This window comes from Ambystoma mexicanum, chromosome 2q, assembly GCF_040938575.1.
Source record: "Ambystoma mexicanum isolate Mex_15411 chromosome 2q, UKY_AmexF1_1, whole genome shotgun sequence".
Classification (NCBI taxonomy): domain Eukaryota; kingdom Metazoa; phylum Chordata; class Amphibia; order Caudata; family Ambystomatidae; genus Ambystoma; species Ambystoma mexicanum.
Genome location: NC_090924.1, coordinates 638700439 through 638726104, shown reverse-complemented (window position 1 = coordinate 638726104; position 25666 = coordinate 638700439). Strand labels below are relative to the sequence as shown.

Below are 25666 nucleotides of genomic sequence, written 5' to 3'. Positions count from 1 at the left end.
ATTTCCTGGGATTGATCTTCAGCCCATTTTCTATTAGGTAACAGGAAGTGAGATCTACCATTTTCGGTAAACCTATAGGGGTAACATCCATGAGCAGATGATCTTCCGCATGGGCGAGCCATCCCACTGCAAGTGTACCTATTCCTGGAGGAAATAGCGCAGTTGTCAAAAACATGTGGGGAAGATCAGAGAATATATATATATATATATAAGACTGGGGCCAAAACACAACCTCGACATAAACGGTTATTAACTGGAACTTAACAGGAGAGGAGACATTCAGAATTGAGCCTCACTCTCAAAAAGTTATTCGTATAGAATGCCATTAACATGGATAACAGGCCCTCCGGTATCCCTCAACTACTATGTTTTTTCCACAACTGGTCTCTATCTACCTTATCAAAGGCAGAAGAGAGGTCTAAACTTGCTATGTTCAGGGCTAGTTCTTTATTGCTGTTAGCCATCGACTGTAACAGGAATACATTGAAACCGTTAGCTGAAGCACCCATGCCTTTTTTAAAACCATTAAAAAAATACTATGCCTCTGAGTCTTTTTGGCCAACAAAGTGAGATCTCTCAGAATAAAACTGGCCAGCACCTTTGAGGAAGAATCAATTAGGGAAATGTGTCTATAGTTCGACGGGGACATACTGTCCCCCTTTTTATATTTTGGAACAATGATGGCTTCAGACCAAGAAGGAGGAAGTTCCAATTTTTTCACCACATATTGAAACAGACGCCATAGTATTTTTGACCAAACCACCAGGTTACATCTCAGACAGAAATTACTTCTGCAATACAGTTCGTTTGTACAGCTCTTTGGTGAGTGCCCATATTGTTTAATAACCACCAAGGTCCTTTGGAATCGCAATCAATTCGTTTTCGTAACACAACCTGAATTTGGGTATGGTACTGATGAACTTAACATGACTTGAGCCAATTTTTAAGCATACTCTCTCTTTGTTATTGGTGTTAATTGTCTATTCTCGATTCCCATCAGCCTGTATTTTTATGGCTTTAAGAGCGCTTTTGCGATTTCTAATTTGAACAACAAAGGAGACCTTACACTGCCTGGTGAAAGGTGTCTGCTTCCACTGCACCAAAGAAACCACTTTATCCTTCCAAAATACCAATGTTTTCCCCAAATTTATCGGGGCAGAATAAAATTGCTGCTCCTCATTAGACCATTCTTCCCAGTCTTATAGCACCTTTGCTTGGAAACACACAAGAGGCTTACCCCACAGTCTCATTAAATTACGTGCTTTGCTAGCATTAGGTCAGTATAATTACAGATGGAACTCGATCACACAAGATTGGGAAGATAGAGTGCAGTAAAAAGTAAGAAAAGACCGGGCTTATGCATGTACTAAAATTAAAATGACAACACCTAGCCACTGCGGAAATGTGACGAGCGAATGAAAGAGCAGGATAGTATATTCAAAATACTGTATGTGATATAAACCACCAGATTGAGGTTTCAACTGCTGCCTTAAATGAACAGATATTACCCAATAATTGTACCGCCACTAAAAGGATGGAAGTACGATTATTTATCTCCCCCATGCTTAAAAAACATATTTCGCTGCAAGTGAAACAGTAAATTAGAGCATTCCCATCAGTTGGGGATCACAAACATGTGTGGAAGTCTCAAGAGGGGGCTCACATTCACCTCCCAACCTTGTCCTCAATACTGACCCTTCTGTGCATTTTTTCCACCAAGGTAAACAGGCAGTGTAAACTCCTGCTGCTCCATGTGCATTTCTATCCCTTTCATGAAGATGGAATTGCATTTTTAGGGGTAAATGAAAACTCTGCATGCAGTAAAGGATTTACTACGTGTGGTATGGCAGGCATAGTGCCTCTGTTCCCCTCATGATACAGCATGCAGTAACATTAATTACTGTATGCCGTGTTCCCACTGGAAACACTGCAAAAGAAAAAACGAAGCTGCTAGAACCCACAGCAATTGTAAATGAGCACATGGCCAATGGTGTGTTTGTTTTTATCTATGCGTTAATGCAAGGAGTTGAATGAGGGCCTGTCTAGCCAGTAATAACACTTGTGGTGCACAGGCAGTCTGGATAAACTTTCTGTGGCCTGGTATTTTTTACTAGCTGCGAGTCCTTATATGGTAGTACTGGCATATATTGGTGCAGCCTGCATGGACATGTATGGGAACAGCCAACATGAAAATGTTTTCATATGTGCATATGTTGCGGGCAAGGGCGGCATGAATTGCAATGGAAAATGATCCTGTGCGTAGTTCGTGACTTACATCTATTGGGATTGTCCATCTGCTACCATACAAAACCAACTTCAAACATTATGGCTTTTTAACATATTTTCTCACGAATGTGCTGTAAAATGCACCATTTTAATTTGTTTAGAAACAATTTTTGGCCGAGAAACCCTCTCAAGCACCCCTTGTTTGGTCTGGGCTCCCTCACTGTGCTCTGTCAATCCCACATAATTGGTGAAAACATTTAGGCCTCTCCAGTTCAAAAATTCATCAGCCCCCTCTTAACATCATCTACCTGTCACTACATACGGTGTGTGTTTTAATGCACACAAAGGGGCAGGGCGCTCCCTAATGCTGGCTTCACACCATACATCGTCACACCATCTTACATATATTCATGCATATGACAAAATTGTTAGTCTGGAGTGAACTTGTCTTCAGTACAGGAAAATAACTTTGCTATAGTTGATTTTCTGTGATAATAATGAACCATATTTGGGTTCCTCCACACAAACTCAATGGGAGATTTCTCGCGTCTCTTGTTTGCGGCGGCAGCACCGCTGGTCCAGTGCAAAAAGTTATAAGGGGCCTCACCAAACGTTTTGCCTCTGCCTCACCACACCATGCGACAGCCCTGTCACATAGTGACAGGGCTCCCCACAAAGCCAATGTGTCAGACAAATGGAACATATTTAAAAAATGGGACGTCACGTCTTCATCCAATTGAGGAAGTAAGCCAATGACTGCATTACTCATACTGAACCAGAGTTGTTCCCCACATTGGCATGCAAAACATTTGGTAAATAGCTCAACAACACTTACTCTAAGTAAGACGTCTCTGGATGAAAATTAATTTGATTACCACATGCTTCACACAAACATTCAATCCTCTCAGGAGTAAGCAAAAAAAGGTAGATCAACTTCTTAAATGTTATTGATATGCCCTTATGGTCTGGGTAGATATGAAGATGTAATACATTTTTTAATAATTTGCAGGTTGTTCTACTGATTTTAGGGAAACCCGTCTCAGGCCGCATTTTATTGAAAATGACATAAACACATACATGGATGATATGTTGTTGTTTATGTCTTGTAACGATGTAAATTCCCTTTACTATGTTTTATAAAATGTAAAGGCAGCATTCAGAAGTAAATTTACTGAAGTATAAATGTTATGTATACCCGTTTTGTTCTGTTCCAGGCGTTGTTGATCATTCTTGTTAATGGATCAACTCTGAGTAAACTTTAACCACTACTACTACTAAATGTTATTGGATAGTCAAACATGAGTGGACTTTTACCTGACCTCCCATTAGGAGGCCACCTCTTTCTCTCTCTTACAACTGAGAAACAAGTTCAACCATTTAGTTGCAGAATCAAACTGCCCAAAACCCTTTCATGTTCTAGTGGGAAGGAGTGTTTGATTGGGAATTTTGAATGCACCTCTTGAAGTAGACATGTTTTAAAGAGATTGAAGAAACATGAGAGCACATTATTTGGCCCCATATTTTGTGACACTGTTCAGTTCCATCTGGTCAAGCAATTAGAAAGCACCTAAGAACACCTATGCTTAGAATTATTATTTTCATCCTCTCCATTGTCTAATATTTCTTTTTATTGTTGCAAGACCAGATATAGATTTGCTGACATTGACTCTGTCAGACACCTGTTAGAATCAACATTTGCACCAAGAGGGCTTTTCTGAGTGGGTGGCATTTTACAAATTCAATAATCCAATGAACCCATATATCAATTTGGATGAAGCAGGAAACTTTGTCTTATACGCACAGGTAGAGTAGAGGGGTCTATAAGGCTATCCAGAGAACATGACTATCGATAACCAGTCAAGAGCTGGATTGACAACACATCTAAGAATTAAGCTCCTTTGGGCAGTGGGCAAAGCTTGGCAACTAAGCTGTTTTTCTGCCAAAACAGTTGCAGGGCGATGTTGTAAAATGGGCAAATCTAAGCTAGAACTGGTTTGACTCTTATCATAGGGAGATAACCAAGATCAATCTCTTTCACAATGGAGGCCAGGCCTATATCATGTTTTCTAATGGCCTGTCGTGATATCGAGGTTAGGATACAAAGATCAATAGTTAATTGATATGATCATGAGCAATATATTCCATGGGGACCATAGTATGGTCATTGTGGTAGCCAGCATTTTCTGTATAATAGAATAACAGCACTTCAGATGTCTAAAGTCTCATACTCGTAGCTTGAGTTTGAGACTTTAAACAGTGAAATCAAATCCCTATACAAAGATAATTCTTTGAGGACGGCTGATGAGATTAGTGCAAGATCTAATGTAACAGTCCTTATTACTACTCTTACTGTAGGAAGGTTGAAATGGGGGGGTTCTTTGGGGGAATGTGGACGCTTCCAAGAATGATACATTCTCCATCTTCTCTTTTAGATTGCAATTAGTTTTCAAATGTTCCACCCTGGCAGACATGGACATTCTGTTACCAGCTCACACACGTGTACTCTTACACAGACATTTTAGAAGTAGAAAATGGCACTGAATCCTATACTTGTGGTTCAGAAGGGTTCTATAGTAAGAACATTGAAATTATGTCTGTATAGTTTGTTTCTTTTTAACTGGTCCTAAAAATTAATAAAGCTTTGCAGGGTAAAACTAGTTGAGTCTACCTTCTCTAAAGTTCAACCTGTGGATATGTTAGTAAAAGTCTATGAAGCCACAGTAAAGGCTTCAGCCCTACATGGGACTGAACTATATGGTTGTTTAAGGGTTGAGAGCCCACAGATTTTAGAAAGTAAATGTATTTTTTGAGACGTCTACTCTACTTCGGTGTGGACCTATGTGATCACTTCGGAATATAAATTACAGAAGCTTAAAATGCTGAATTTGTTTTTTCTTTAAACCCATTTCGCTTCATGTATATGTGGGGGGAGACCCCGACATATATATGCAGCGACATGCAGCATTTTAAATTCAATATTTTGGTATTTGGTATTTCCGGCCCGCAGTGATGGGGTGATACCCTTGCCTGTGATGTTTGCTGCACATAGAGAGCTGGAGGTTGTGCACATCACTGATTTGCCGAGGATAACTCCAATTTCCCTTTTCCCTGAAAACATTAGTAAACAAAAATGCATGTCTCTTGAATATTATTTTGAAAGATAGCACTCGAATCACTCTTCAATCCCATGGAGTGAACATCTTGGATTTGAAAAAATTGTTACCTAATGCAAAGTAGGAGAACCTACAGATTTTAAATATAGATTTGGGGCACATATTAATCGACATGTTGAAACCTTATTTCATGTCTTGTAGGGAGCTGGTGTAATTAAATATCACAATGAATTCATATTTGGTGAATCATTTCATGAAAGGTGTTGTGCAACTCAATTTACTTTTTCCCCATACACCAGATAGCCCTTTTTGATCACTAGATTGAGGTTTAACTCACTCCTAATAAATCAAGTCACCTATAAGTGGCCTCGGTACAAAAATATGAATCACCTTTGTCCCTTTTGTAAGGCATTAATGGAAACTAACATGCATATATTGTTTTGTTGCCCCTTCTGTAAAGATATTCCTCATCAAACAATAGTTCCAATATTGAAGCTATATGGCTTTGTAGCATATATACTGCCATATAATGTTCTCTTAGCTGTTAATTCTGTACTAGTTGCTTGGGCTCTTTGATGCATTTAAATGCGAGTATTCTATAGAAGAAAATCTGTGATGATTAAAAATTCCTTTTAACATTATTTTAACTGGATGTTTGTCTGATTTTATTATCTGTATGTATATAGACATGTATTTTATTCTGTGTGTGCTGTGTAGCTTCATGGACAATTCCTCTGAATAAAGTGTATTCACACAACTGGTCAATTCATTAATGTATGCATTTGTTTTTCTTAATTTAAAATTGCAGAAAAATATAGGTCACCATTCTGCTTCCCTTTTAGATTTTCCTGTCAGTACCTGTAAACTAACTCAAGAACCAATACCAAAGCGCAAGAAACGAGGTTAGTATTTTGTTTTAATATGGCAATAGAACACATATAAACTATTGAGGATGTTTTCTCTATGCATACTACTGCATGTGCCCCTTGTTTTGTAATTGCATACAATTTGGAAACAGAATCAATCGATTTCTTCAACATATATAATAACCCTCACGTGGTACTTTTCATCTCTCTTGCATAAGGATACCCACAGTTGGGAGTATCAGGCAAGTTGACTTTAGCCATCTGTGAATTATTGTTCTGGCATTCACACTTTTACTGTCACTACACTCATTACACTTGTCGTTACTCCCACTGCCCCATGCTATGGATGTTATTTTGCATGTTGGTGCTTAAAAGCCCAACATTAAAATAAATAAATAACATTTAAATTATGGGTGTCATTCAAGCCCTGTAATTGACCAAAAACTCTCAAGATTTTTGTTATGACCCAAACCAGCTACTTGTAACTAGATGTATGTAATTAAACTTAATGTCATGTAGTCTTCAGTGTATTATCTTCTCCATGCAAGACTAGAGTATAGCACACCTTTTTAAAATGCCAGTCCTTTACCCAAACCAACGGTCAACTTACTTCATCAACAAAGGTAGTCTCATTTACATAGCGTTGAAGTACTTTCCTTATCACCAATCAATATAAAAAGACAATTTATGGGGCACAGGTGAAATATTCTAAAGTAAGGATTTTAATGTGTTTGATAACAAACATTCACAGTAGAAATAGACAGGTTGCAAGTTCAATGTAGCCAAACAAGAAAAACATCCAGCTATCCTAAAGATAACTGCACAAGAAACTTGCAGAAAGAGCCTCATTTGTTTGATTCAATAGATCCTTGGTGGCAACTACAATATAAGCCCTTTGCAACCCACATTAATCGACAATGCTTTCTGTATATGATCTCTTCTTTCAGACAAGCTTCCCACATTTCAAGCAACGGCTGATTAATTCTTAGAAGTGTAAACTCTCTCAGTGCACTTACTACGATAAATGGTTCTATGTGAAAATGTCGCGAGGAGAAGGTCGCCAGTGAGGCGTTTCTTTTTCCTGATCCCTAAAAAGCCTCCCCAAACATATTCTAGGACTGGCGTTATTTACTATTTTAAACTTCAGTCCTAGAATATTTGGGAAAAGTGCTTGATTTCCTTCAGGGTGTACATTTTGTTAAATGTCACCCCCTGGTGATCTTTTCATTAGAGACAATATCACAGGATACTCGATAAATCAGGACAGTCATTATGCCTTCAGTACTCGATTGCTCCCTGACAACATTTGGTTGAATCCTGGATAATATTTATACCAGGCCCACTCTAACTTTTATGCCCATTACATTACTGACAGCTTAAAAATGTGTGTCCTATGCTGATACAGGTGATTGCAGTCGACTATAGTATTGAACATCTCAACCCTGATCACCTACATCGGGGGACATATTCAATGACCTCTGACCCAGAACCATACTTGTATTTTAGAAGGAGAAAGGTACAGGTTCAACATTGTTTTGAACTGTTGCAATTTCAGGAAGGCTAGGATCATAAATAGATGTATATTTATTAAACATGTGGCCACTGTGCCTCCAAAATGTCCATTCTGACCGTATGCGCCCATCTTTCTGATTTACTTGACAGATCATCGCCTTGACTATCCAGAATGAACATGTAGATTTGCTATATCTTTTTATTACCCTTCTTCATTGAGTGACCTAGAGTTGGGTGTGGATTTAGCATGCACTTTTAACTTTCTCTTCAGGAAGTAATAATATTAGCACTCCTTCCTTTGCTTGCATGTCACTTATCTGCAGGGACGATGCCCCCTATGACAAAGCCATGTTCTTATGGTGAAACCAGACCTTCAATAATGGTAGAAAGCTCATTTTCTAACAATTTGGTGACATTTCTAACCTCATCAATCAGTAGAGAAATGTGCTATGTGATGATATGGGTATTGAACAAAGAGAATATTCATTTCCTTGAATTGTATTAAACTAAATCTGCCACAGTGACTTTTATTAGTAGTATTGCAGATCCTTGGTTTTTGGATCGCCACAGCGTTGGACAAAGTAATTTCCTTTCAATGTGCAATTTCTCTTGTTTCTTTAGGGTCCCCTAGGGACTCACCAGGTTTCCACAATGCTCTATTGTATTATTGCCAGTTGCTTTATAGTTTGTGCAGATCTCAACATCAGATATTTTCTGGTTCACCCTTCCCTTGTTGTTTGCTTTACTACAGATCCCAAAATGCAGTGTTTTCACAGTTACTCCATCGTAGCTTGATCCACTATACATTCCATCATGTAGGACTTTCTTATTCAGAATCTCTTAGTATTTTGATTGACTACCAATCCCATCATGCAATACTTTCTTATTCACAAGTCCTCACTACAGCACAGCCTCATTCTTTAAATACTCCTTTCCAGCAGCATGTCAGTGCTCTCAACAGCCTGACCTTTCGAAGGGAATGTTTTCTCCTGAGTAAGTGTGTCTCTCTGTAGTCCAGGCACTCCTAACATTTTGAAATGCAGTCGTTTCTTTTACATGAATTTCTCCTATGGTATCGTAAACCCGTTTTCAGTGACATGACATTAAACTTGCAACTCCTCAATCTGCTCTCCAGCAGTATCCCCTAAAATGTCTCGTATTTACTTAACAACAGTTCCTAGTTAGTTATGTCTACTTAAGTGGCACAACCACATGTTCAGTAACTTAGCATTTAAACTTGCGACAGTTTCTCCTATATGATTTCTCCAGCTTAATTTCTATCCAGTGGTATGACAACCACATTTTCAAACACTTGGGATTTAAAATTGCAACAAATTTCCTCAAGGATTTTTCCACACTTGTTTTCTTTCCTCTTCATTCCCACCTCCTGTAATGGCAGAATTCCACTGTAGGGCGTTTGTCTGACATGGCTCTCTCCTCTTTATACCCGAGATTCTCTGCTTCTCTCAATGCTGAAGCACTGCCTCCTCGCAAAGCTATCATTGAGGTGACCCTCTTTCATGAAAATCTAGTCTCTGGGTCTCCTCGTCTCAGGCTGGCTTTTCCTCTTTTGGATCTTTGGAGTGGTTCCAACCAACTCGCGTTCTGGCATCTGAGCTCTTGATCCAACTGACTCTGCTCCAGGTGACGCTAGTCTTTCCTTCATGGCCACTATACCCACACTGAGTGACAGGCCTTTCTCCCTACATCCGCTTCTGCATTATCCTTTGGCTGGCCCTTTGGTTCGGGTGCACACCAGGTGTATTTTTAATCCCCTTTGTACCCCAAAGGTTCTCTCTCGTATGTGGGTTAATTCAATCTCCTGAAATTCTCTTTTTTCAACGTGTTTTTGGCATTGTTTCCTCCACAAGACTGCAGCTCCTTCAGAACTCCCCCTCATCCGTGCAACACCACTTTCTTTCTCCTCTTCCCTTTAATTGTAGCTGCAGTGACACATCCGGGCTGACATGGCCACCAAGAGGGTAAATAGGCTGCCATAGGTATGGTTGCATTGGCAGCATATCACCGTCCATTTCACAACATGTTTTATAGGAATTATTATTTTGACCTAATTCGAAATAGAAGCTGTCATCAATAATGTCCTTTAGCTTGAGGTTTCTCCAAGAGAATATTTTATTGCCTCTGAACAGAATCCGAAATTACCCACTGTTAAATAATCTATCACTAAGGTCTTATCACATGTTTCTTGTGAGCATAACTCCCCATTTACATTTCTAAAAGATGTACATGTGTGGGAACCCCTTCATCAGCTGAACTCTCACATCCCTCATAGTTTTAATTGTATTCTTGGCTTTCTTTTCTTTTACGGGAAGTGCTATTATGCTATCCATTTTATCATCATACTTCAATATTTCCATTTGTTGAGTTCTATCCTTTCCCCAGATATTCCTTTCCACTATATTCTGTTGAGCATTAAATAATTTAGCATAAATATAAGGTCAGCTAGACCCAATTGCCTAATTACATTAGATTGGTTAACTTCCACAGCTTTTAATTTCTCCAATAATTCTTCAATATGTCTTATTTAATGTTTTGTTTTCTTAGCAAACTGGGCCTGACCAACAACTTCCTTAGCATCATGACAACACAAACTATCAAGGGTTTGTTTAGATGTATCTAATTCATTTTGATATATTGATTGAGTGTGCCTCTTAACTTTTGGGAAAAAGGCACATCATTAAACAAAGATCTATTTAGAATTCATCATTTGACTAAACACATCTTGTGGGCTCTAAGTTAAAGTTAATGCGCTGTTAAAAAAGACCTGGAGAAAATGGTTAAATCTATGTTAGAGAATTGGTAGCGAGTATGGCCATACAACACACATTACTTCCTGCTCCCACGCAGCTCTCTACATGTACCTACCAATGAAAATACAATAGGCAGCTGTAAAACTGACATTTGCGCTGCAGGCATACACCTATATTTTGCAGAAGGTAGTCTATCCATTAGAGGATTGCATCCATATATGAAACGTCATTTTACCCTTATCTTTTTTTAAGAGTCAGAGTTGTGTTTAATGAACTTTCTGTCTAGTACCTTGAACGTATTGCAAAACTATTTCCTTAACTTTAAGACAATTTTTAATCCAAGCTTTCTGGGCTTTAGGGTTGCTTATTTTTGGCTAGGGAAAGGCAAATTAGTACGTATTGAAATGTACAGGATCTCCCAGACGGGTGGTCATCATCACTCCCTCTTTGACCAAAATAACTCCCCAAAAATCCAAAATGTGCAACACAACTGTGTTCTTAACATGATATCTGAGTGGTACACAGTGTGCACTTTGAACTTCACAGTTACAATCTGCATGACTTGCCTAAGAGTTTGTCTTCTGCAGATGTTTTGCCATAAGGATTGCCTTTTGCCAGATTCTTTTACTACTACTAGCTGCATTCTTTTAAATGATCACAATGCAGCGTGAAAAGCTAAACTGCTTTGGCATCCACTCATCGGGATCTCCACGTGGGATTCTTCTCGCAATTAGCATCTCAAAGATGTTGACTTTTTTTAAACGTATTTTATTGGCATTTGTATTGGATGCATACAAATACAAAAAAAAAGATTAACTAAAACAATAAACATAAACAACAACAGTCTTCATGGGAAACAGTTCCTCTTACTTAAGTGGGCATGGGTGCAAATAGGGGTTCCGATGTCACGGGAAGTGGGAGGGATCTCGGTCAAGAAGATCACCATATCTAGGCGAGTGCGAGGGATCAGTTATGGCAAAGTAGTGGGGTTTATCAAGGGGGCTTATGGTCTGCACTGAAGTGTATATCTCTCAGGAGGGCCTTCCAAGAGTCTAGAGTGCCACTCGCAATGTCTCCGCTAGAGATGATTCCATCTTGCCAGGCTCTGGTTTCGGCTGCAGTCCATCTCTCTAGTTCTTTCATCCAGCGTTCATGTCTAGAGCCCCCTGGCATCTTCCATGCCACGGCTATAGTTCTTTATGCAAGGATACATGAAATGTCCATCAACTTAACAACATGTTTGTATTTGCTTGGTCTGGGGTAGACCCCTAGTAAGCATTCCCCGGGTGTCCATTCATATCTGCTTATCCCAGCATCAGTGCAGGTCTGTTTGACTTTGGACCACAGCACCATTGTCCTGGTGCAAGTCCAGAACATGTGGATCAGATCAGCTTTGTCGTTCCCACACCATGGGCAAGCCGGGGAGGCTTGTTTGTTGAAGGAGGCCACCCTGTGTGGGGTCATATACATCCGATATAGGACGTTTAGTTGTATCTGACCGAATCTGGAGTTTCTTGACACCTTCTTGGGGTATAGTAACGTTCTTTCCCATACCTTGTCTGTAAGCATAGTTTCAAGGTCCGTTTCCCATTTCGCCTTCAGTGTCGCACTTTTGGGGTTGGGTTTGTCGATGAGCCTCTTATAGAGTCGAGAGACCGGTTTCCAGCCATCTGTAAGGTCGTGCATCTCTTGTAACAGTGGGTCTGGGTTCCTCCAGCCAGCTGCACCAGATCTTCTTGGCGGTTTGTTTGAGCCAATGATACCAGAGAAACTGGCAGCTTGATAGCCCTTCATTAGCCTGCAGTGACTCAAAATCCTTGAATTCGCCCTCCTGAAACATATCTCCCCATGTGTAAATTCCTGAGTCCTCCCACCTCCTAGCTGTGGAGAGATCTGATTCTGTTTTGCACACGTCAACCAGAATGGGGTTGTCTGGAGAGTAAGGCTGTTTCACCTGCCTGATGTAGCAGGTTCTGGTCCAAATCTGCCTGCCAAGTTCGACGATCAGGGGGCATCTGGGGATTGTCATAGAGGGTTCCAAAGAGTTTCCCTGGGGAATATTCTGGAGGGAGATTGTCGCAATAGTCCCAGCTCGGCTGATGGATCGTCCGAGAGCTACTTCGTCACGTGGCTAAGCTGTGCCGCAAGATAATACAACTGGAGGTCTGGGAGTTGTATTCCCCCTTCCTTGTATGGGAGGGATAGGGTAGCCAAAGTCAATTTATGCCTGGTAGGTCCCCATAGGAAGTCCTTGATAAGTGCCTCTAATTTCTTAAAGAAGGGCGGTCTGACGTAGTGGCATATGTTGACGAAGAAATACAGAAATCGGGGGAGGACTATCATCTTAACGATTGCTGCTCTGCCTACCATTGCAAGTGGGAGTCTAGACCAAAATTTCATGGATCTGCGAAGGCTGGTTATTGCTGCTTCCGTGTTGTGCTCGTGTGTGAGCATCGGGGTGTGACTCACATTAATTCCTAGGTACCGAAACGTGTCGAGTTGCCACTTTATCCCAATGTCCGGGAGATCAGTTTCTTCTAGGCCTCTTAGGCTAGCCAAGGGAAAGGCAGAGGATTTCAGTCTACTGAATTTGATCCCAGAGTATTTTGCATAGTTGTCCAGTACATCCAATGTGATTGGTGCGTTGACCTGGGGATCTTTCAAGTATAAAAGGACATTGTCCGCGTATAGGGATATTATGTTATGTTCGTTGCCCTCTTTGATGCCAGCGTCAAAGAACTGTTTCCTAAAATATATGGCAATCGGCTCCAGGCCCAATATGTATAGCATGGGCGACAGTGGGCACCCTTGTCTGGTGCCCCTTTGTATTTTCCAAGATTCAGACACTGTTCTGCCGGTTTTTACTCTTGCCACAGGCGAATTATAGAGTACTGTGATCCATCTGACAAAGCCCTCGCCAATCCCGAACCCCCTCAGCACCTCGATGAGCCACTCCCAGAAGATAGAATCAAAGACCTTGATGGCATCGAGTGATAGTACTGCTAGGTCTTCTTCATTCTCATAGGTTTCGGCCATAATGTGTTGAAGCCTTCTCAGGTTGGCTGTGGTATTGCGTCCTGGAACAAAACCATTCTGGTCTTCCTGGATTAGGGACCCTACCACCCTAGCGAGTCTGCTGGCCAGTATAGTGGTGAGAATCTTGCTGTCATAATTTAACATGGCCAGAGGGCGATAAGAGTCACAGTCAGTGGGTGTTACAGATGTTGACAATGGCGTATTTTCATGCATGTGGAGATCCTTGGGACGGGGACTTTCAGGTCCTGATTGGATTGAATCCACAGGAGTTCCTGATCACTCAAATTTCCAAGAATGTCACACCTGCCACAGCTCTAACTTACTGTTGCAATTGTCTAAAGCCAAGGGGAAAAAGAGACTGGGACAAAATACCAAACCTCCTGACTCTTCAGTTCCTTCAGAGATTGCAGGTAAACACAAGATAGAACAAAAGCATTTAAGAACGTTCTTTCTCCCTCAAGATGTAACCTTTAAAATGATCCTCTAGAACATCTCGTTAAAAATGTCTTTGCCTGGACAAGGTCCTCCCCGTCAGTGTCAGTGATTTCGCAGAGGAATTGTCAGGAAGAATGTTCTAACCTCTGAAATCTTTCAGGGTCCAAGTTAATATTTTGTATTCATCAAGCATTCCAAAAATGAATCTCTTAATTCCTATAAAAGCTGAAACCTACTCTAAAATCGAAAGGCCTACCTAAACAGTATATAACTATCACTAACTCTAACTGAATTACAACCATTACTGATTAAAGTCAAATTTTGCCTCCTTTCATCAAATAGGAGGCTCGAGCGGTGCTTCCTTTCCTTTCTCTAGTTGATCTGGAGAGCCGCAGAGGGGGAATAGTGTCTTGGAAAAAGACTCTGTCACAATGCCAGCACTCCCACCGCAATTCGACATGCAAGACTGTCCCCAAAGCTCTTCTACCATGGGCCTCAGTGGTGCAGTTTTTGACAAGGACCTTAATTTAACAGTTATGGAAACTAGGCCCTGCCTGAGCCTAAGGACTTGATGAAATGCAGTTTAGAGTGAATGGCGAAGTATGGGGGGGAGTAATGTAGCCTGTGACCCAAAAAGGCCCAGGCTATTAAGGGCTACGTGCTTGGCCCCAAAGGGACATAAACCAGAGTGTGAGAGAGAGTGTGAGAGAAAGTGAGAGGGAGAGAGAGAGAGAGAGAGAGTGTGTGTGTGTGTGTGCGCGTGCATGCGTGCGTCCGTGCGTGTGTGTATATATAACAAATGGATAGGTCCATCCAGCACACATGCGCTGGAACGAATGTTAGAGAGAAATAAAAGAATAAAGGAACAGAACTCCCCTGCCCAAGAATGGGATAGTTAGGGGAGTAAAGTGTCCAGACAGAATTTAAAAAAAAAACAGTTGAGGACAGTTGGAGAAAAAGGATAGAGAGAAAGGGAGAAGAAAGAAATACAATGACGCTGGCTGTGTGGTGAAGCCCTTCCACCATGATAACCATGGTGCTGGGCACAGTGGTAGGAACTGCCTGGCTGCTCATGGGGCCGAGGCCGACGTTGGCCCAGCCAGGGGCAAGGCCAGTCAGGCCCAGCTGACTTAACGGCCAGGGCAGCGTATGCAGGGGCTGCCCAGGCTGAAGAAAAGAACAGCCCAGTCTGAGCCACAAGAGGGGGGTGGTCCAAACTAGGCTGCCCAGGAGGGTGGAGCATTGAAGCAAAAGCCACAGCTGTGTGAATAGAGGGATGTAGTAAGACCCAAGCTTTGTGAAGAGTGGGGTGTAGGGAGTACCGAGCAGCTCTTTCAGGCAGCCGGGTGAAGAAAAGTCCCAAGCTGCCACGATGCAACAGCCCAGAAAAGGCTGCATGGCCTGCCTCCTGCGTATCTACAACACATTGCAGAGGGGGCAGGCCAAGAAGAGCAACAGGCCGCGGGCACGACGATGACCACTGAGGCATCCCAATTGCTATGGAGACGCTGCCTGACTTTAAGATGGCACTGAGGGCAGGGGTGGGGCTGCGGATTGTCCCCATACCAACTGGGCTACCCCAAACATTTTAAAACACGCTGCGGGTGGGGTGGTGAGCGCAAGTGAGCCCACAGCCTATGGAAACCACCCAAAAGATTAGTCAAGGCCGCTGGTGTACAGGTTTGCACAAGTGGCCCCCCCTTGCTAACATGGCCACCCTGAAGATGGAAGACCACTGCGGGCGTGTCCCCACACATGCAGGTGCCGCCCAAGAACAAGGTAGAAGCATGGGCTGTGCGATGAGAATGGATCACCCACCCCAGATCCAGCAGGGGGCCAAATCCCCAGTCAGTCCATCCATGCAGCCATAGAAGGGGATAGCACCAGGACCACCACAGACAGCCCTGAAAGGTACTGTGAAGGGAGTGACTGACTGCAGTAGTCACCCCCCATTGTGACATAATGTAATATATGTGTTTATATGTAGTTTGTTGTTGTTTGTCTTTATGTGTATTAATGTATATATTTAATGAACAAATGGGGAATTATATAGAGGGAATGTTAAGTAGGACCGTTAAGTAGATGTAGGATTATAAGAACCTAGGAATATAAGACAAGGGTTAGAGGGGAGGTGCCGTGGCATCAGGCAGTGTGAGGATGCAGCGGCCTGCCTGAGTCCGCCAAGGGAGATGGAACCATCCCAGATGCCATCCTCTGGCCTCACACTCCATGGTTGCTAGAGTTAGGGAAGGGGTCTGTTTCATCAGACTCACCCTATGGGAAGCCCAAGAACGCTCCAAGGAAGGGTGGGCTGGTGCCGCAGATCCCAATTTAGTTGGTACTCACGCAAGGGGAATATTAGAATTGGATAGGACATTTTTTTTTCAAAAAAGAATATCTGTTTTTATAAATAATGAAGGGTCCCCGTTGGGACCCCATTTAAATCATGCTTGGGGTCTTTGTCTATTGCTAAGATAAGAACTCAGGATGCAGCCCATCTCCTGTTAACAGCAATTTACAGATGCTGCGCTCCTCATAATCCTGCAGGTCTCTGGGGTGAGGATGGTGGTTCCCATGGGGACTGTCCCTGCTCTGGGGAAGGGAAGAGTACTCCCTTGCACGGACCAGGGCTGGCAAACAGGGGCTAAAAAAGGATTTGATGAAAGCTGTTTAGAGTGGATGGTTAGTTCCAAGGAGTCATGGTAATCATGCCAGGCCCAGGTGTGTCTCATTTGCTGCCCTCTAGGCAGCCATCCTCGAATGAGATTGGCCCAACCACCTGTGATCACATTCAAGGAGACCTTTACCTTTTGCCACCAGACATACATCCACTTCACTCACTCAAAGGGGTTCATCATCAGCACAGATTACTTCCTCAGATTCTCCTCATTACTTTTCCCAAGCATTTCCTATAAAACTCTAGCCTAGCCCACTGAGGCCACTTTAAAAACCTGAGCTGCCAAACAACCACTTTTAGAACCGCAGCACACAGGGAGACACTGCAAGCAGACCTCAATGAGGAGGACATGAACAACCTTTTTCTGCATCTTTTTCTCGCATCCACATATTCAAAATGTATGGTCTGAAGATTTAGATTTGGCCTGTTCTCTAGATCATAAGTATTTATTTAATGAAATTGACAATTTAGCTATGTTTAGCTGGCACAATATCCCTTTTTTCTCAGACTTTTTTTCTCTAGTTCCCATGTTTTCCCATAATATTTATAATTTCAGTGGATAGACATGTAAATGGTCCTTGCATTGTAACTAATTGCCACAGAACATATATCTGATTATCCTTCACTTGTTCAAGTCTAAAGTGATCTCTGGTTGGCTAGCCGTAATCAAGTGATTAATGCGGTAAATGTAGGTTCTTTAATTGGGATTATGCAATTAGAATCTTGCTTATGTTAGTCTCCCACTTAGGAGTCTCACGTCCGCCTGCCTCCAGTTGAATGGCTAGCAAATCAGTAGATTCTTGAGTGTCTGTAATTGGAAGTCACTAGACAGTTGCTTGTTGATCGAAGGTCCTTTGGATGGGCTGTCCTTCGGATTGTCTGTCAGCAGATGTTGATTTGTAAGTGTTGGAAAAGTGATACATGTGGTTTTGCTGTTTCACGGTTCTCTTCAGGTTTGCCTAGATGGATGCCAATGTTTTTTTTTGCATTTTTTTTCCCACTGATAACAGTGCTGACAATCTTTAACTGCAGTTATTTTCAGTAGAAATCGTGCCTGTTCCTTGCATGGATGTGGACTTATTTACATCCATATCTGGTTTCTCTGCTTCTTTTCTTTGGTAATTGCTTTACGGTTTGCTTCCAGAATTGCTTGCTTTGCTAACATGCTTACAGGAGCTCATGTTCCTTCTCTAACTTGAAATGTTCTAATACTTTCACTAAAAGTGTGAAGTCATCAGCAAGTTTGCAGAAGCGATTGCCATTTGAGAGATCCACAGAGCCTCCACCTGTGTATGTTTGACACTTGATCATAAGTGCAAACCAGTAGGAATCAGCGGGTATGATCTCCTATATGCAGGTGTTTTATTCAACATGATCTGCAAGGGGTACAGTGAAGATCTATGTCTGAACATGAGTGTGTCTCGCCTGTGATTGAATTAAACCAGAAATAATATCACATCATTTTCGAGGCCATCTCTTCCAGTGATTCTCTTAGAAAACAAGTAGTCATTTCTGCAAATGTTACGTTTCTTGGTGAATCTAAAGATTGTTTTCATTGTCTTACTTCCTCCTGGTGCCATAGAGAAACCTGATATTCAAGTACCACTGGTTCTTCTAGCTGTGGCTCTGATGAAAGTGCAGTATTGCACGTTAGTTATATCTTGATACAGTGCTGCGGTGGCACCTTCAGAGGTTAGCTGACTGATACTGATTGTTTCGCTTGTGGCACAGCCAACGCAGGCAGATCAGTCACGCGATATAGTCATTCTTCCTGCTGCTCAGATGACAAGTCGTGTACAGGAACACAGCACTGTCTACTGGGTGTTGTTGGTCTGCTCTCTCTTTGTAGTTATTGAAGGAGAACAAAAACATGAAGAGTTTGCATCTCTGCCTGTCTGTTGATGTTGCGTAGATGACTCATTCCTTTCAGATATTGTTAACGAGCCGAGGGGCTCATGGAGGACTTACTCCTTGTCCTCTTTTGCCTTCATATGATCATGTAAGAGCAACAACACTTGTTCCTCTTTAGGGAGGCTTAGGATTTCTGCAATATAGACAGACCCTTAGCTATTTATTGAGGGTGGATTCCCACCTGACTGGATAGACAATGGTGCAATATCCTAGACGTGCTTGGAAAAGTAGAAAGGGTATTATGGACACTCAGCAAAGACATTGTTCCCCATTCTTTTTTTGATCTTTCTCATGATTTTAACACTGCTGTTGCGCTAATCTATTTTAATATTATTTAGTTTTTCTATTGTTTTTATGGATCCGAATAAACATATGGCTGCTTGGCTTATGGAGTATTTTTGTCACTCAAGGCTCAGCTGCTTTACCTCAGACTGCTGTGACCCAGTCATCCAGTGATATCTGACGTTCCTTTAGTTACTGGGTTCCTCTTGCCAATTTCTGAGCTAGTGTTCTGACGACACAAGCCCTGCTAGCTGGGGGTAGTGGATCCAGAGAAGGGTACGCGACCCCATCGTTCTTCACTATCTTTGGGGTGGTCAAGACAGAGGGTATCTCACCCGCTAGTCTCCAGGGTTCTCTCTCTCAGGTGGCCGGGCATGGCCATCGCCTTTGGATCCAGACCCTGGGGGTGGACCAGTGCGGGAGGATCATCTGGGTGAGGGGTCTTCAGGGTGTGGGGGTGAGATAGCCGATGGTGAGACGTGATATTCCCCCCTCTTTTGTTCATCTACCCCATCCTATTTTTTAGGATTTACCGTAGTCCCAACTCCCCCTGCCCCTCTTTTTACACAAACACTGGGCCAAGGAAGAGGGTGACTAAGAAAAACCAGACTATCTCACATTGTACTGGACATGTACCGTTAATCAGGTTAAGCAAAGTCAGGCAATTTACCTTGAGAGCATACACCTGATACTAGTTAGCTCTCCTCACACAAATAAAAGACAACTCCTAGAGACACACTCTGAGCAAGGCGCAACATGAGAACGAGCATACCTTCCAGGATGAAGGCACACCTACTGGATCAGAGCAACGGACCAAGGGACAAGAGCCGCAGGCCCAAAACCCCAAGGCTTCCCTACTGGAGGTCATTGCCTCCGACAGACTGCGAAAGACACGTGGAGAAGGGCAGATCCCACAAATGAAGATTGCATTGTGTTTCAAGGATGCCAGCATCCCTCACGGGTGAACGGCAGAGTTGGGGAGGCGAGGCCAAGCCTGTGGTACTAACCTGGACCCGAAAATTGGAAACCACAAAATAAGAAAGAAGCGCACACAGCCGGTGAGTTGGCACGCAACCTGAAACACTGGTGTGTGTTAAATTGAATTAAGTGACAAAATCATATCACAAGTGAAGGCTGCACGGATGTGGATGAGATGCAAAGAAAGACAGACCTGTGAATTAATTTTAAAGTAAAATGCAGTTGCGAGATCAACGATACTAAGTAATAGAGTGGTCCGGTGAAAAGAAGTAGCCCATTCGAAGGTTTCCCTGAAAGGTACATTATTTGAAGCAAAAAGGCAAAAAAACATCAAGAGTGAAAGTAAAATGGTGAATGTTAAATCGAAGTGGTCCTGTGCTGGACTGTAAGAAATCCACACACATTCAAAAGACTTCAACATCCAAAAGGGGTCGTAGCCCGATTGAGGGAGACCCGAAGTATACTAAGTTTGGGCAAGGGAGCCCCCCTTACAACTTTGTGTTGAACTTTATCGTGAGCGGTCTGAGGCCAGCAGAGAGGAACCTACAAGAACTGTGTGGTGAAAGGTCTGAGCCCAGCAGCGGGGGACCTTTGTGAACATTTTGGTTGAAACATACATTTTGAAGTCAGAGAAAGAGACTTTCACGTGGAAGGCCAGGCGAGCCTCGATCCACTGTATTTGAACTGTGCACTGTGTTGGAAACCGAGCCAGAGTGTGTCATCCTGCCTACAAGGACCGCCTTACCCCGTGAGGCCTGACGTGGGGAGGAGAGCTGGTTCAGCCATATTATCATTTGAACACTGATTTTTTTCTTTGCATACATTTCTCCTTTTTACACTTTTGTACAAGTGATAGGGCAGGATTAGGTTTTTGTTAGCATAGGCCATTTTGATTTGACAGCCTTCACTAGAACTCTTTTGTTTATAGTTTGATGGTCGAAACTACTCCCATCTTAGTTATAGGGCAACATAGGAGTTTCTCCAACCCCAACATTTTCAATAAAGGTTTTACAAATTGTATCCATTGTGTCAGTGTAAATACTTGTGATACCATGACTTCCCTACATGACCCTCAATGCGTAAAGTTTAACTTCTTATTAGGATAAGTTCCTTTTACTGTTCTTCTAATTGTTTTTACAAACATTGACTCGTCTATTCATAAAGTTGTTCCTATGGAAAGGGAGCATATACTTAAGTTCTAAGCATTATTGGTGGGCGTTAAACAATCGATAATCTTATGATGTTTGTTGAGTGATAAAACATGCCTCTTTTGTTTTGATTCCTGATTTGCAAGTTGCGTTACTTGCATTATATTACCAGTCTCTCCAATTAATCCCTGTATGGGAAACCCAGAATCCACAACCTGAAAGTTATATGGTCAGTTAAAAATGTAGTCCCACATTTAATTGATTGGTGTATATTGCGGTAGATAACACTTAAAGGCCTGTGCGTTTAGATAGCCACATGCTATGTGGCCAATTAAGAATATATTTCTATATTTAGTTAACCTAGTATACAGTGATTAAATCAACGCTACAATTCTCACCTTGTTAGGGCAGGATCGTGAAGGCTCCTTCAGCACTATTCCTGAGCAGAAGAGTGTAGTAACGCATGAGTAATAGCACTCAGTATGAATGAACACTGAAAAGTCACTTAGTCTAAAATCTTCATTGTGTGCACAATGGCACCATGTTGCTGCCATGTTGTATGTGCTCATACTGTTTGTAAAACCCATTTGTCCTGAGCCTTATTCATGTAGTTTCAAAGATCACTGTGCACATACAAATGATTTTTAGTAATTTGTAAAAATTAAAATATATCAACTGTCTCGTGTTAAAATTGCACATATTTGGGTGCGTATTTACACCATGTAACCACTGTTTATTTTTGTACTAACATTTTTTGTAAAATAGCTTGTTCTTGACTGCAGTTGTCTTAGCTCAATGTACATTCTGTAAACTCAAAAGGTTTTTATTTAAACTAGCTGTTCCCGGAATAACATATGCCATTCTAGCATATCTTATAGGTCAATATTGGTTGCTAATTTTTAGGGTCACTTCTGTCCACCTTCTTAAATATTGTGACATATGAATTGGTCATTGAAAAGGCTAAACATATAGGAAACTGTCTTCTTTCGAATTTGAAAGGCATATTTGTATCAGATGGAATGAGAGGTATGCGCGGTATAAGTACAGTATCTCATTTTAATCCATCGATTACATGGGCCTCTATGATGTGTCTTTGTAGATGCATAATTGTCAATCTTGTTCCATTGCAGAGACCCCGTGATGGCATAAGACTGCGTAGTAGCATAATTACAGAACCTACTTTTAGTTTCAGCTTGCGAGGAGGCATTCATCCTACAGCCAACAAATGATAGCTATTGTTGAAGTGGAAGGGCACACAGAGGTGCACTTTGCCATTTTACGAGCAGAGGGCAACCAAACACTGATAAATTCAATCAGCTGAGTATGGAAACATACCTAAGTGTTTTATATACATTGATAGATCTGCTGGGTAAAAAATTATGACAGGGTACTTAAAGAATTTCCCAACTAGACAGAATCCTCCATTTTACATAGTTTTCTTTCCTTGTACAAGTATTAGATGTTGCTTCATGAAATTGAGATGGAATATTTATTTGGGGTGGGAAAATACCTCTGTCTGATGGGTATTGCAGCTTATGTCAGGAATCGTATAAAATCAAGTTCTTGCACTGTGCATTTATTGAATGTGAGGCCACAAACTCAAAAAATAAGGCTTTTGGGCAAATATGTATATCTGGTCTCTAAGCTTCAAAGTCAGGAATTTTGGATCTGTTCATGGGAAGAGACTCTCCTAACTCTTTCTGGCCTGCATTTTTGGATATACGTTCTTAATGCTTTGAAGGATGCTGATGCTATTTTAGGAAAATAGTGGGCACTGTATGAGATCTGGTTCCTGACAGTTGGGTGAGATTAATGAGGCCATGTAACATATGTAGTACAATCCTTCTTCTCTTTCCTTCTGATGGATGTTTTAATATTATTTGATGCATGTTTTACTGATGATGATGCAGTACATTCTTGAAAAAATAGGACTTGTGCTACTGCTGTTGTACTAATTGCATTTATAAGTGACGACAAGAGTGTATGAAACTTTTTTGTGTAAACCGTAACATGCTTAAATAAATAAGAAGATAACTTTTACACATAGCAGAATGTGGGTGGTAATTCACACTACTCTGTTTCTTTAAAATGCATGTTGTACTTGTTTGCTGTGAGATCAATGATTGTATAGTAAAGCAGCTCTTCTTTTATGTTACTCAGCAGTGGGCTCTGCCCACAGAAGTATTCCCACATCACCTGACAGAAGCACATCTTGCAGCCCTTTTGCCCCATCAACTGCTGATGTGCCAATTATGCCACAACCAGCTTCCATGAGCCAATGTGGCCGAACCAGTGAGTTTCTTTGTGTGGTATAAATATCTTTTCTGTAAATGCAGTCATCTTTGATGAAAAGGAATACAAAGATTTCAGAAATGTCTGACCTTGAGCCTTTTGTCTGTAAACAAGGTGTTGAAGTGTTTTGTCACTTGGATTGCATTGCTCACTATTCCTTTATATACATGTTCTGCCATTTAAATGCTCACATTTTGGCACTTACAGTGGACCCTTTGTACATTTTCAACAAGATGTTTTTTTTCACACTCTGCTACCTGATTTGCTCTCTGATTTTTTATTTTATATAACTCTGTATAACAGGAGGAACACATGGGATTAGCATAACCTATAAGGGTGCTTAGCCTTCACTTTCCCCAGGCTCAACCTTATAACATCATCATCTGCTAGTGAAAGCTTACATGATTTTCTTACAGTTTTAGAGGGACAAATACATTCACTTGAAAACATAGTTAAAATAATTTATTTAATTCTATACAAAATCACTTCATATTCATATTACAAAAATATAAAAACGAATTGTACATATGTACTGGCTGTTCCCGGCATAGCATACGCCATTCTAGCGTGTCTTAAAGATCAATATCTGTTGGTAATTCATAGGGTCACTTCTGTCCCCTTTTTTAAATATCAAAATGACCACCGATTGCTTCCAGGAAGGGGGCATAGGTCCCTGTGACTTTTAATGGTCATTGAAAAAGCTAAACATATTGGAAAATGTCTTCTTTTGAATTTGAAAGGCATATTTGTGTCAGATGCAATGTGAGGTATGTGCGGTATAAGTACAATATCTAAGTTTAATCCATTGATTAGACAGGCCTCTATGATGTGTATTTGTAGACGCGTACTTGTCAACCATTTTCCATTGCAGAGTGCTTGCGATGGCATAACATTGCGTAGTAGCATAATTACAGCACCTACTTTCAGTTTTAGCTTGTGAGGAGGCATTCGTCCTAGAGCGTGTCACTCTTTACAGACTGAAACATTGAGCCATTAATTAACTGCACATTGACACTGGAACCGCCGTGCCCTGTGTGAAGAGAAGTGGGGATGGAAAGTAGTAACTTGAAATTTTTCCGAAAGTTTGCGACAGTGGGCGGTCAAGGTGACTGCGTAGAACCATGCTCATTCTGTTTGTTAAAATGACAGCTATTGTTGAAGTGGAAGGGCACACAGAGGTGAACTTTACCATTTGGCCAGCAGAGGGCAACCTAACACTAATATATTGCATCAGCTGAGTACGATGTTAAAATGATAGCTGTTGTTGAAGTGGAAGGGCACACCGAGGTGCACTTTGCTATTTTGCCAGCAGAGGGCAACCTAACACTGATAAATTCCATCAGCTGAGTACGAAAACATACCTAAGTCTTTCATATACATAGATAGATTAGCTGGGTAAAAATTGATGAGAGGGTACTTAAAAGAATTTCCCAACCAGACAGAATCCTCCATGTTACATAGTTTTCTTTCCTTGTACAAGTATTATATGTTGCTTCATGAAATTGAGATGGAATATTTATTTGGGGCGGGAAAATACCTCTGTCTGATCGGTATTGCAGCTTATGTCAGGAATCGTATGAAATCAAGTCCTTGCACTTTGCATTTATTGAATGTGAGGCCACAAACTCAAAAATAAGACTTTTGGGCAAACAGGTATATCTGCTCTCTAAGCTTCAAAGTCAGAAATTTTGTATCTGTTGTATGAAATGGGGAGAGACTCCCCTAGCTCTTCTGGCTTGTATTTTTGGATATACATTCGTAATGCTTTGAAGGATGCTGATGCTATTTTAGGAAAATAGTGCGCACTGTATGAGATCTGGTTCCTGAGAGTTGATTGAGATTAATGAGGCCATGTAACACATGTAGCACAATCCTTCTTCTCTTTCCTTCTGATGGATGTTTTAACATTATTTGATGAATGTTTTTACTGATGATAATGCAGTACATTCGTGGAAAAAAAGGACTTGTGGTAGGGGTAACTATACAAATATGTCTATTGTTGTTGTACTAATTGCATTTATAAGTGGCGCACGAGTGTATGAAACTTTGTTGTGTAAACCGTAACATGCTTAAATAAATAAAAAGATAACTTTTACACATAGCTGAATGTGGGTGGTAATTCACACTACTCTGTTTCTTTAAAATGCATGTTGTACTTGTTTGCTGTGAAATCAATGATTGTATAGTGAAGAAGCTCTTCTTTTGTGTTACTCAGCAGTGGGCTCTGCCCACAGAAGTATTCCCACATCACCTGACAGAAGCACATCTTGCAGCCCTTTTGCCCCGTCAACTGCCGATGTGCCAATTATGCTACAACCAGCTTCCATGAGCCAATGTGGCCGAAGCGGTGAGTTGCTTTGTGTGGTATAAATATCTTTTCTGTAAATGCAGTCATCTTTGATTAAAAGGAACACAAAGA

General features: G+C 41.4%; 1 protein-coding gene across 11 annotated transcripts in view; it reads left to right on the top strand.

Annotated features, from left to right (window-relative positions):
* Positions 1–25666, top strand: part of CIITA (class II major histocompatibility complex transactivator) — an 807875-nt gene that overhangs the window by 494229 nt on the left and 287980 nt on the right. For 10 of the 11 annotated variants that reach the window (XM_069647820.1, XM_069647816.1, XM_069647817.1 and 7 more), the window contains 3 exons: positions 6182–6241; positions 23116–23247; positions 25463–25594. In XM_069647820.1, coding sequence (XP_069503921.1) covers positions 6182–6241; positions 23116–23247; positions 25463–25594 — 324 coding nt within the window. The remainder of the gene's footprint in view (positions 1–6181; positions 6242–23115; positions 23248–25462; positions 25595–25666) is intronic. The other variant, XM_069647823.1, reaches the window with a different exon arrangement.